At 39.8% G+C, this 12,488-nt stretch overlaps 1 protein-coding gene across 9 annotated transcripts in view; it reads right to left on the reverse strand.

Moving 5' to 3' along the window:
* Positions 1-12,488, reverse strand: part of MAGI1 (membrane associated guanylate kinase, WW and PDZ domain containing 1) — a 713,270-nt gene that overhangs the window by 4,675 nt on the left and 696,107 nt on the right. For 7 of the 9 annotated variants that reach the window (XM_075321385.1, XM_075321383.1, XM_075321384.1 and 4 more), the window contains one exon: positions 8,579-8,717. In XM_075321385.1, the coding sequence (XP_075177500.1) occupies positions 8,579-8,717 (139 nt within the window). Of the gene's footprint in view, positions 1-1,156; positions 1,246-8,578; positions 8,718-12,488 lie in introns of all 9 variants that reach the window. The other 2 variants (XM_075321386.1, XM_075321388.1) reach the window with 1 other exon arrangement.

The raw sequence follows: 12,488 nt of genomic DNA on the forward strand, positions 1-12,488 counted from the left end.
TCTGGAGTTGCTAAACACCGGCCTTCCCTGAAAACAAAAGGATCAGGAGAAGTTCCAACTACCGATCCTTCTCTTCCCCGACATCATCCATTGGGGGTAGGGTTGGGAGACCACCAAATGCATTTAGCAAGTGTTGCCAAAATCAGCAAGATTAGCTACCTAATGTATATGGGGACTTAATGGTTTATCTGTATGCATTATCTATATGCAGGTCTACAAATACATCAGATAGTCAGCCCGTTTTGCCCAAATCGGTAAGCTTGGCTAACGGATGTGTAAGGGGGAAGTAATGGATAACCTTGAATCATCACCTATTGGCTGCATCTTACGTGTGGAGTTGAGAAACATCAGTGTAGACCAGGTGTTTCCCAAACTCCAGTCCTCAGGGGCTCTAACAGATAACATTTTCAGGATTTCCTTAGCATTGCATAGGTGATTGAATCATTATCAAGACATCACAAATTGCCCCTTTTTCTCTCACTACGGAAATTCCTGAAAATAAGAACTGTTGGTGGCCCTGAGGACAGAGGTTTGGGAAACAGTGGTCTACACTGATGTTCCTCAACTCCAGGCGTAAGGTGCAGCCAACAGGTGATGATTCAAGGTTACTTATCTCCTCCTATGTAAGCAAACCTCCAAACTTTCCGATAGTGTTGAGCAAACCTCCAAACTTTCCGATAGTGTTGAGCAGTAGAATTAGCAATATGGAGGTCTTCTAAAAGCATTCTTAAAACATTCTCAAACATTATAGCCATTCTTTTTGTATCACCGGCAATCCTAAATCCTTCTACAATGTGATATTTTAATATGTACTTGATCATTAAACTAAAAAAATGTGATAAAAGCACATACAAACCTGACACCACATAGAGAGCATCGTCAACGTATTGACGATAGAAGAGCATGAGAGGACTTTTTTTTGTTTTTGTCTTTTTTTCTTTTTTAAGCTTGCAAGCATAACTCTGCAATGTGGTTGCAATGGAATAACAAGGCTTGCATGTTTAACATCCAAGTATTGTACTTACAGATACAGTTCAGGGAAATGCAAGGTGTTCATGAGTTGCTGTATACACTTAGGTAGTTTTAGCAAAGCACAAGCAATGGGTAATAATTAGGCCACAGCACAGAAACACCTAATAGTGATTTAGCTACAAACCGTAGTTTGATTTTGGCCCATAAGGTAGATGCAAGACTCGCCGAGCTTTTCATTTCTCATACATGCAGCGATATTAGGAGGTATCATCGCTGAGGAAGGTATAGCCCCCGCACCAAGAGAAGAAGTGAAAAACAGAGAGAAAGAAAGAGAAAAAGCAGAAGATTTAGAAACCCTACATATTGGAAAGAGGAAAGGAGAGAAAAAAAATTATTCAAATCTTCATATTTCAGGATGGTTTATTTTGAATTCCGACCAGGTTTGGCTAGATGACATCCAAATAAGGCTGTGAAATCTGCAGTTTCTATAGTGACATTAGGCATCTAGAATGTGAATTTTTGCTTTTTTTTAACAGACAAGACTAGAATAACTATTTTCTTTTCCAAAAAACGGGAAACAGATAAGACAAGATGCCAGAAAATAAAAAAACATTTACATTCAACAAAAAAAAAAAGAAAAAAAAATATAGATATATATATATATTATATTTACAAGTCCACAGCAGAGACCACAACAGTAAAATTAAAATACAAAAAAGAAAAAAAAAAATCATTACAAAATGATACAGCCTCACTGTGAAGCATGTTCCATATTAAGAGGTAATAGGCTGGAACTTCACATTTGTAATAAATAGGGGCCAAGGAACAAGTGACCCCCGTGACATTTTACACCTGTACTTTTTAGCAGCACAACTTTCAAAGTCTTTGACTTTTCTTTTAAAAACAGGAAAAATAATAATAATAAAAAAAAATACACAGATTTTTCATTAAATTGTTTTCCCATCTCTTTTATCAGTGCAACAGCCGTGTTGTCTGGAGGTGAAAAACCTCCCAGCAGGACAAGTCATACAATGCGTAATTTACAATACAGTGCATCTTAACGGGAAACCAATAAGTAAAATATATACAGAAAATTGATGCCGACAGCATTGCAATCCTATACAATTCATTCACCGCTATTTTTTGCTTTCCCCCCTCGTATAATCCTAATGGGCTAACGATGATATGTTGTGTCTTTGATGCTGTGGACCTTGTTCTTTTGCCATCAATAATTCTGCTCTTTTTTATTTTTATTTATTTTTTTCATGGTTTAATACAAAAAAAAATAAAATACATTACTGCACAGTTGCTAAGAAACATTTCAGCTTATAGCAATTTTTCAAAAATCTTCATAATTGGCAATCATTTATTAAAGGGGAAGCATCACTTTTCCTAGCCCAGGGTGTCCGTAGAGCGTAAATTAATGTTGGTGGGTTCCAACAATCTAATGTGCATCGGGTGGTGGAACCTGGTTATCAGGGAGGTGCAGAAATGAGGATTTCTGTTGCAGCTTGATCTCCCTTCACATAATAGGTTTATTCTTCATCCATGGCCGCTGGACTGAAGCCCCTACGAACACCCTACGAACTGTCTCCTAGTTGCCGGCATACACGGCTCTGGTTTTGATAAGCCAGGCTGGTGTAACGTCTTGTGTGGGTCACACCACAATGATTATCTCATTGCTGGCTGACCAATGAAAAGAGGAGCAAGTAGGAGGCGGTATATGAAAAGAGGAGCCGCGGGTGGCAGCAAGTAGGAGGCGGTGTGTAGCAATCCTGTCCGGCGGCCATGGAATACTGACCTAACCACCAGATCGGGGGTCCTACAAATTGATTTGCTCATCTCTACACATTAGGCCAGAAAGATAAAAACTAGAGAGACAAGGAGCACACATAGGGTCTTATCCGCGATACAATGAAACCGTATGCAAAATCGTGATCACCTGGTGCAATTGTGTGAGGTACAACCAATAAAAAGCTTGGAAATGGCTGCAGAAGCTAAACGCTTAACCAGCCTCTGAGGTTGGAGAGGAAGGGGTTACTCCTGCTCTGCCGATGGAATGGAGAAGATATTCCTGAATTTGTGATTAGTCAACGCGTTTCGCAGTGCTCAGACTCCTGATGAAGCCTGAGCACTGCGAAACGCGTTGACTAATAAATCACAAATCAAGAAATATCTCCTTTATTCCGTCGGCAGCGCAGGATTAACTCATTCCTCTCCAACCTCAGGTGCTGAGGGCATAAATATAGGAACCAGTGACAAGATATGGCCAATTTTTTTCAAAATGTTGGAAAATGTTATGATGAGCATCAAGTGGTTGGGGGCTCCGGGGTTCCAGATGGGCCTAACGCTGACCGTCTAATATGGTCTAAAAGGAGACTTCAGAACTCAATACTATGGGTAAATTCACTGGATATTTTTTATAGTAATTTTATAGTTGGTTGCATTTCATATTTGATTATAAAACGGTGAGTGAGGAGGATCGGGGACAAACAATGAGCCCGATGGGAGAATGCAAATACAGCATTTTGGGAAAATGCTAAGCAACAGTTTAAACAGATCTCACCTGGGCATTTAAAATGGAGTTGCCCAAGTATTGGAGAACCCCTTTAAGAACAAAGGATAGGGCACGACGTTGAAATTCATCATGCGTCTTTTACCCGTGACATCTGGTAAAGGAATGTTGGCCGAATATATAATACAAATTAGATGGTCAATCAGTTTCGCCAAAGTTGGAGAGTTCGGTCAAGGTTATCCAATGTGTAAGGCTGGCTCTAATAGAGTTATCCACTGCCCATTTTTCTCCGGAATTATATAGTCTCCAGTTGTCCTAGTCTTTTCCTGTCCACAAAGTATCTCAGATAGTTGCCATCTATGTGATACCATAAGACACCAAACATACTGTATGTGTAAAATCTGCCCTTTCCCTATTTGAAGGGGTCCTAATGGGCAGAACCCCTCCATTACCGCCTTGGACATAAGGAAAGGATTGTACAACAAGGACAACTTGTTTTACTTTATTATATACATGAATCCACTGCTTCTCAATATTTTTCTGCTGAGGCTTCACCACCCAGGAGATGGCCATACCTCCTCTCGGTTGATTTTCAGTCCATGGTGTTGCTAAACCAGAGATTGGTGCATGGACCACAAGGTCACTATTGATTAGCGAGCAGAAGAGGGCTTGGTACACGAATCGACTATGTTGGATGCTCAGAAGTGCTCAACTCGAGTACCAAGCACAATCTGAGTCAGTGGATAACTCGAGCATATTTTTCCTGAGTCCTCGTTCTGGTACCTGCCTCAAAACAACCCTCGGCCACCACACTCCACATCATCCGCAGCAGACATCACCAGGCAACCTCAATTCCGTCTTCTCAGCCACCATAGTCCCAATCTTCTGGGTGCAACTGGCGTTGCCCGCCAACCTCCATTCTGTCTTCCCAGCCACCACTGTCCCTATCATCCGGGTGCAACTGGCATTGCCCGCCAACCTCCATATTGTCTTCTCGGGCACCACAGTCCCAATCTTCTGGTTGCAACTGGCATCACACGGCATCCTCCATTCTGTCTTCCCAGCCACCACAGTACCCATCATCTGGGTGTAGCTAGCATTGCCCAGCAACTTCTGTTTAGTGTATGCCATCTGAATGTTCCCCAGCTCTCCTTCCCAGGCCAAAGTAACTGTGCGGTAAATTTCGCTCAAGTCCCCGTTCCAGAAAAGAGAGAGAGAGATTTTTTTTCTGGAACGGTGACTCCAACAGAATAAACTGCACAGTTACTTTGGCCGGGGGGAAGAACATTTGTAGGGAGCACATGGAATGGAACTTGTCCACTGATGCCATCTGTACCCAGATGATAGGGACTGTGGTGACTGGCAAGACGGAACAGAGGCTGTTGGGCGAAGTCTGATGCACCTAGATAATAGGGACTGTGGTGACCAGGAAGACGGAACGGAGGTTGTTGAGCGATGTCTGATGCACCTAGATAATAGTGACTGTTGTGACCAGGAAGACGGAACGGAGGTTGCTGAGCGATGTCTGATGCACCCAGATAATAGGGACTGTGGTGAATGAGAAGACGGAACGGAGGTTGTTCAGCGATGTCTGATGCACCCAGATAATAGGGACTGTGGTGACCAGGAAGACGGAACGGAGGTTGTTGAGCGATGTCTGATGCACCCAGATAATAGGGACTGTGGTGACCAGGAAGATGGAACGGAGGTTGTTGAGCGATGTCTGATGCACCCAGATAATAGGGACTGTGGTGACCAGGAAGACGGAACGGAGGTTGTTGAGCGATGTCTGATGCACCTAGGTAATAGGGACTGTGGTGACTGGCAAGACGGAACAGAGGCTGTTGGGCGAGGTCTGATGCACCTAGATAATAGGGACTGTGGTGACCAGGAAGACAGAATGGAGATTGTTGGGCCATGTCTGATGCACCTAGATAATAGTGACTGTTGTGACCAGGAAGACGGAACGGAGGTTGTTGAGCGATGTCTGATGCACCCAGATAATAGGGACTGTGGTGAATGAGAAGATGGAATGGAGGTTGTTGAGCGATGTCTGATGTACCCAGATAATAGGGACTGTGGTGACCAGGAAGACGGAACGGAGGTTGTTGAGCGATGTCTGATGCACCCAGATAATAGGGACTGTGGTGACCAGGAAGACGGAACGGAGGTTGTTGGGCGATGTCAGATGCACCCAGATAATAGGAACTGTGGTGAACGAGAAGATGGAACGGCGGTTAACGGGCGATGTCTGATGCCTGCGGATGATGGGGATTGTGGTGACCGCGAAGACAGAATGGAGGTTGCTGGGCGATGTCTGAAGCTTGTGGATGATGGGGATTGTGGTGGTCAGGGGTGGTGTCAGAGCAGGTAACAGAATGGGAGCTGAGCATATAGCTTGAGCACGCGCAGTAATCATTGAGCACCCAAATGCTCGGTCAAGCGCTGAGTAATGCTGAGCATGCTCACCCATAACAAGCGATCACTTCTCTCCAAACCACCTCCTTGACAACTAAACGGATGCCTCAGATTCTGAAAACAGTCATTGTAAAGCTGAAAAATATTACCCCTCCAAAAAGCATATAACATGCTGAGCTGAACAAGCATGGTAGTGTATCTGGAGGTCTCACGTCCTCCATACACATAATACTTCGGATACAAGTTGCAGAACACAATCAAGCATCACTGATTTCGGTAGACATTAGATTGTTGGAAGATCACGTATTAAAGAATTTTTCATTCCATAAATCAATAAGAAGCTTTGTAATATATTTTATTAGAGAAATCTGCTTCTTTCTCCTCCCGGACTGATCATTTATTCTCAAAATTTTCAATTTAATGGTAAAATCTTCAGGGAAGACAGATTTTCCTATTTCTGAGATAGGAGATGACAGTTGCTGCTCATAAAGTTCTATGGAGAAATGTAGCGGAATGTGTCTCCGCCTCTAGGTCCTCCCTCCTCCATAGAATTTTAAAAGCACCAACTGTTATCTAGGAGAAATCTTACTGAATACAGAATTTACCCATGAAGTGAAAATGAATGATCAGTCCTGGATGAGAAAGAAGAGGATTCCTCTGATATAATAATCAACTTTGTAAAATATAATAAAATATAATAATATAATATATTATATTAATAGATATATTAGATTATTATTATTATTATTATTATATTTTACGAAGATGATTATTATTGATTTATGAAATAAAAATGATGACAAAGGTTCCTCTTTAAAATGTATTGTGCCTACGCACCTACAGAATATTCTTTAAAAGGGAAATCACAAAAATCCCTGCATATACAATCAATACTTCATCTCAATATATCTCTGATTTTGAGAAAATTTGCATATAAACTTTATCCTTTAAAGGGTCCTGGATTAAAAATAAATAAAAAGGGGTCATTTTCATTTTACTAAAAAAAAACAACAAAAAAAACAAAAACAGCCCTGCAGTACCAAACATAGCCTGTGCATAGGGGTGACGCTGTTGCAATTTTTTTTCTTTTTGCTTTAAACAGCGCTGCAATATCAAACATAGCCTGTGCATAAGGATGGTGCCATTGTAATATTTTCTATTTATTTTTTCATATATATATATATATATATATATATATATATATATACACATATACATATACACACACACACACACACACACACACACACACACACATATATATATATATACATATATATATATATATATATTAATTAAACGGAGCCACAATACCAAACAGCCTGTTCATAAGGGTGGCGCCACTAATATTTTTAATTTTGATTTTTTTTTTTTATATTAAACAGAGCTGCAATACCAAACATGGCCTTTGTGCATAAGGGTGTAATTTTTTTATTTTTTTATTTTTTTAAGGGGGGGGGGACTAAAGAAAAAAAAATGGAGACCCCTTCTTTATGCTTTGGTTCAACTATAAATTTCATATTAAAATATATATTTAGATTTTAGATTTCGATCACTTTTGTTGACTATAAAAATTGGATGCTTCCTCTTTAGATGTAAAACTAAAAAATAAAAACTTGTCTAAGCTGCTAAAATTTTCTACCTGGCAAATGTTGCACAGTGAAGATGGATCTATGCAAAAAAGGATCTACTGGATCCCACACAAGACGACTATTAGCAATTGGAACGAGCAGATTATGATGGTTCGTAACAAGTAATATGCAATAAAAAAAAAAAATAAATAAATAAAAATTAAAATTCTGGATGGAATGAGTTCAGATCAGCTTTCATAGAAACCTCAAAGACCTTTGGTTGGGAAAAGCCTTATATATAAATATATATATGGCCCTATCAGCAATTCTCTTAAATAGGAATATTTTACAATATATTTAATACAGTCTTGACGTAAAATAGAATTACGTTCTAAATATCCAGTTCCCTGATAGCATATATTTCGTTTGTTTTTTTTCTTTAAATAAAATTTCCTTTTTTTATTATTTTTTTTTATTATTTTTTTTTTTTTTAATATATTTTTTTTCATTTTAAGCTTTTACCAAATAAAATCTTTTTTTCTCTTATCTGGTTAAACACTGCTTGGAAAAAGCAGAAAAAAAAAATGACAATTCACATACTTTATGCAACAGCGCAGGCAAATTAGGAAGGAGTCAACGGTTGAAATTCCCAGTAAAAATTACAATTTGTTGTTGTTTTTCTATGGTTTTTTTTGTTTTTTAAATGACGGATTTCCTTATTTGTTACAAAAAGGATGAAAACAGTTTGGCACAGTTCAACACAGTTGAGTTTTAACAAATAGATAAGGTTTGTATTAAGTTTCTCCTTCACCAAAGATGCTACGTTGGGTTTTTTTTTTTGTTTTGTTTGTTTTTTTGTTTTGTTTTTTTTCCTACTGAGCCCCAAAGTCCACAGAAGCAAGAAGAGGTTGAGGAGAGCGGAAAAAAAAAAAAAATCAGTACAAGCGAAGCAATTAACCATATTTCGCAAAAGTTGGTAAGACACTGGTGATTAAAAGAAAAAAAGAAAAAAAGGTATTTCCTGCTCCAGATTCTTGACAGAGAGAGATCATTCATGGAGTGATGGTAGGGAGCAAAGGAATGTTTTCAGAGTTTGACCCACCATATTCCGGCACTGAACCGTCCCCGCGTTTCAGACTTAGACGTACTCGCCGGCCGCCATTTTTTATCAGTTCAATTGCCCGAGCGTGCTTCATGTTCTTTGTGCTCTCCCCGTTGATTTCCAGAATTTCGTCACCAACCTAGAAGTCAAGAAAATGTTCGTATTATTTCTATTAATTGAAACAAAGTTTAATAAAAACAAACAAATTCTAGACGATATTGTCGTTTAACCACTGATGCAGAGGTGTAACGATCACGGTCACAAAGGGTGTGACTGCGACCAGGCGCAGGCTGCAGAGAGGCCCGTCAACCACAGCGCCTACTTTAGCTGGAGGTGCGTCCGAGGTTGCACATTCAGCTGATATACTGTACATTGCAGCACAGAGACCCATCGGGTCCCTGCACTGCAATACACGCCACCAGCCAATCAGAGACTGGCAGCTAGCATCGGAATCCCAGGCATGGAGTTTTTGCTTGATCATGACATCATTCCTCACCATAGCAGGCACTACAATGTCGGCTGCTGATCTCCTCGCTGGCTACAGAGGATGACGATGCCTGGGAGGAGAAGGTGGTGAGATTTGTTTGTTTTTTAATGCGTTAGAGAACAGCTCCAGAACAGGGGACATATATACCATGCTGGGGCCCAGGATGGGTGGGCATATTTACCATGAAATGGCTTAGGATAGGGACATATATACCAGGATGGGACCAGGATAGGGGACATATATACCAAGAAAGAGCTCAAGATGGGGGACATATTTACCATGAAGGAGCTCAGGATGGGGACATATATACCGGATGGGGCCCAAGATAGGGAACATACAGTATATACCAAGAAAGGGCTCAAGATGAGGGACATATGGGCCAGGATGGGGGAGATATTTACCATAAAGGGGCTCAGGATGTGGACATATATACCATAATGGGGGCATATTTACAATGAAAGGACTCAGGATGGGGACATATATACCAAGAAAGGGCCCAAGATGGGAGATATATTTACCATAAACGGGCTCAGGATGGCGACATATATACCAGAATAGGAGACATATATTCCAATAAGGGGTCCAAAATGGGGGACATATATACCAGGAAAGGGTATAAAAAACTTTCCCTATGTTTATTTAGAATTAAAGAGTCCACTTGAAAGTGATTAACCTCTTGTTACAAAACCTCTTTTGTTATAAAAAAAAATTGAGGAATTTTTAATTGTATAGTTTACTGCTGGAGGCCGGCCACCAGTACTGCAGTGGTTGCTGATTTCCTGGTCAAGGAACACAGCACTTACAAGCTATTTGCTAAACAGCTTCCAAGCACTGCTCTGACACTGGCCAGCTTCTGTGTCTCTGCAGCACTTACTGTAGAGGTTTCAGAGGCACAAATGTCTCTGTTTGCCGCATCATAGAGAGCACAGTTCAGACCAGTGAAGCAGCGACCATCAGGAGACCACCGCCCTCCCAAACATGTTTCCTGACCGGAACTCAACCTCTTTATTGGCAAATATGAGGCTGCTGAGTTTGGGTCAGGAGACCCACAAACCATCCATAAATTGCAGTCCGTATACAGACAATAAAACTTGGATGTGTGGAGTCAACACCAACAATGGCAAATCCTGCAGATATTGGGGGGAGGGGGGGGGGGCTCGGGAAACAGTCTAATGTGTAGGTATGGGGGACTCTAGACTCTACCCCAATAGATGATGTCAGGGAGAGGTGGAGAACAAAATATTATGCTTTAGTTCCAATCTTGGTGCCAATCGCTTCCCATTAGGGAATTTAATCACAAAATAGACCTAATTAATGAGATATGTAAATAATACAACGAGGTCTAGGATACAATTAAACATGGGTCTGAAATCCCCATTATGCTCTGTCTGTCCATTATTGAATAATTACAAAAATCTCTCATCTCCATGGTAACAGACTACAAAGTATCACTACAGACTACAAAGTATCACTATTTCGCTTTACAGAGCATTCCGAGACAGTGATGGTTCCGTAGTCTGTTGCCATGGAGACACTTAAAAAGCTGCTGACGTCATTTGTCTTATTGTTAAAATATATTAAAGATTTATTCAAGTCAAAAAATATAATTTCAGAATCTGTTACTATTTTACTACATCTCAAAGACTCAGTTTTTACTCTTTATTTTAATTCATCTGCTCCCGAGTAATCATTTTTTATTTTTTTTTTTTAAATTGGCAGTATGGTTTCAGAGATATAGACCTTTTTATTATATATATATATATTTTAATATATATTTTAATATATATATATATATATATATATATATATATATATATATATATATATATATATATATATATATATATATAACACACACACAGTACAGACCAAAAGTTTGGACACACCTTCTCATTCAAAGAGTTTTCTTTCTTATTTTCATGACTCTGAAAATTGTATATTCACACTGAAGGTATCCAAACTATGAATTAAAACATGTGGAATGAAATACTTAAAGTGTGAAACAACTGAAAATATGTCTTATATTCTAGGTTCTTCAAAGTAGCCACCTTTTGCTTTGATTACTGCTTTGCACACTCTTGGGATTCTCTTGATGAGCTTCAAGAGGTAGTCACCGGAAATGGTCTTCTCACAGTCTTGAAGGAGTTCCCAGAGATGCTTAGCACTTGTTGGCCCTTTTGCCTTCACTCTGCGGTCCAGCTCACCCCAAACCATCTCGATTGGGTTCAGGTCTGGTGACTGTGGAGACCAGGTCATCTGGCGTAGCACCCCATCACTCTCCTTCTTAGTCAAATAGCCCTTACACAGCCTGGAGGTGTGTTTGGGGTCATTGTCCTGTTGAAAAATAAATGATGGTCCAACTAATCACAAACCGGATGGAATAGCACGTCGCTGCAAGATGCTGTGGTAGCCATGCTGGATTAGTATGCCTTCAATTTTGAATAAATCCGTAACAGTGTCACCAGCAAAGCCCCCCCACACCATCACACCTCCTCCTCCATGCTTCACGGTGGGAACCAGCCATGTAGAGTCCATCCGTTCACCTTTTCTACAAAGACACGGTGGTTGGATCCAAAGATCTCAAATTTGGACTCATCAGACCAAAGCACAGATTTCCACTGGTCTAATGTCCATTCCTTGTGTTCTTTAGCCCAAACAAGTCTCTTCTGCTTGTTGCCTGTCCTTAGCAGTGGTTTCCTAGCAGCTATTTTACCATGAAGGCCTGCTGCACAGTCTCCTCTTAACAGTTGTTCTAGAGATGAGAAGGTGTGTCCAAACTTTTGGTCTTTACTGTATTATATATAATTTTATATATATATATATATATATATATATATATACACACACATATACATATATATACATTTATATATATAACAAAAAAAATTTAAGCAGGTGGGTGTGGCTTAAAGGTTTCCCCAGGGGTGTCTTAAGAATGCTCTGCTTTATCCTCTGAGCACCGCCCCCGAGGAACAGAGCATAAAAATTAGCACTTTTTATAAAGGCCCATATGGCAGATGAAAAATAAAAAAAAAATTAACAAAAAAACTAAATGCTCAGGGAAGCAACGAGAAGAATAGAAGAACAAACACTGGTCACTTAAAGAACCTAAGTCCTGCAGATCAAGAGGTGCTGATAAAGTAGCAGGTCCACACAAAGGGGCAATTCTAGGATGTGTCCGAATAGGGGACAAGGATAGGAATTATTCAATCCATAAACCAACTTTACTTCCTTAAATTGTGATAAAATGTAAAAATCTGATTAATAACACTGATATATACGGAATAAAATATTAAATATAAAGTATATTTTTAACTACTATATTATTTTATAGGGAATTTATCAGCAGGGTTTTACTCTAATCTGAATACAGAATGGTATCGGGATTAAAACACAGATTTCAGCAATGCATCCTGTTATGGT

This window comes from Anomaloglossus baeobatrachus, chromosome 8, assembly GCF_048569485.1.
Source record: "Anomaloglossus baeobatrachus isolate aAnoBae1 chromosome 8, aAnoBae1.hap1, whole genome shotgun sequence".
Classification (NCBI taxonomy): domain Eukaryota; kingdom Metazoa; phylum Chordata; class Amphibia; order Anura; family Aromobatidae; genus Anomaloglossus; species Anomaloglossus baeobatrachus.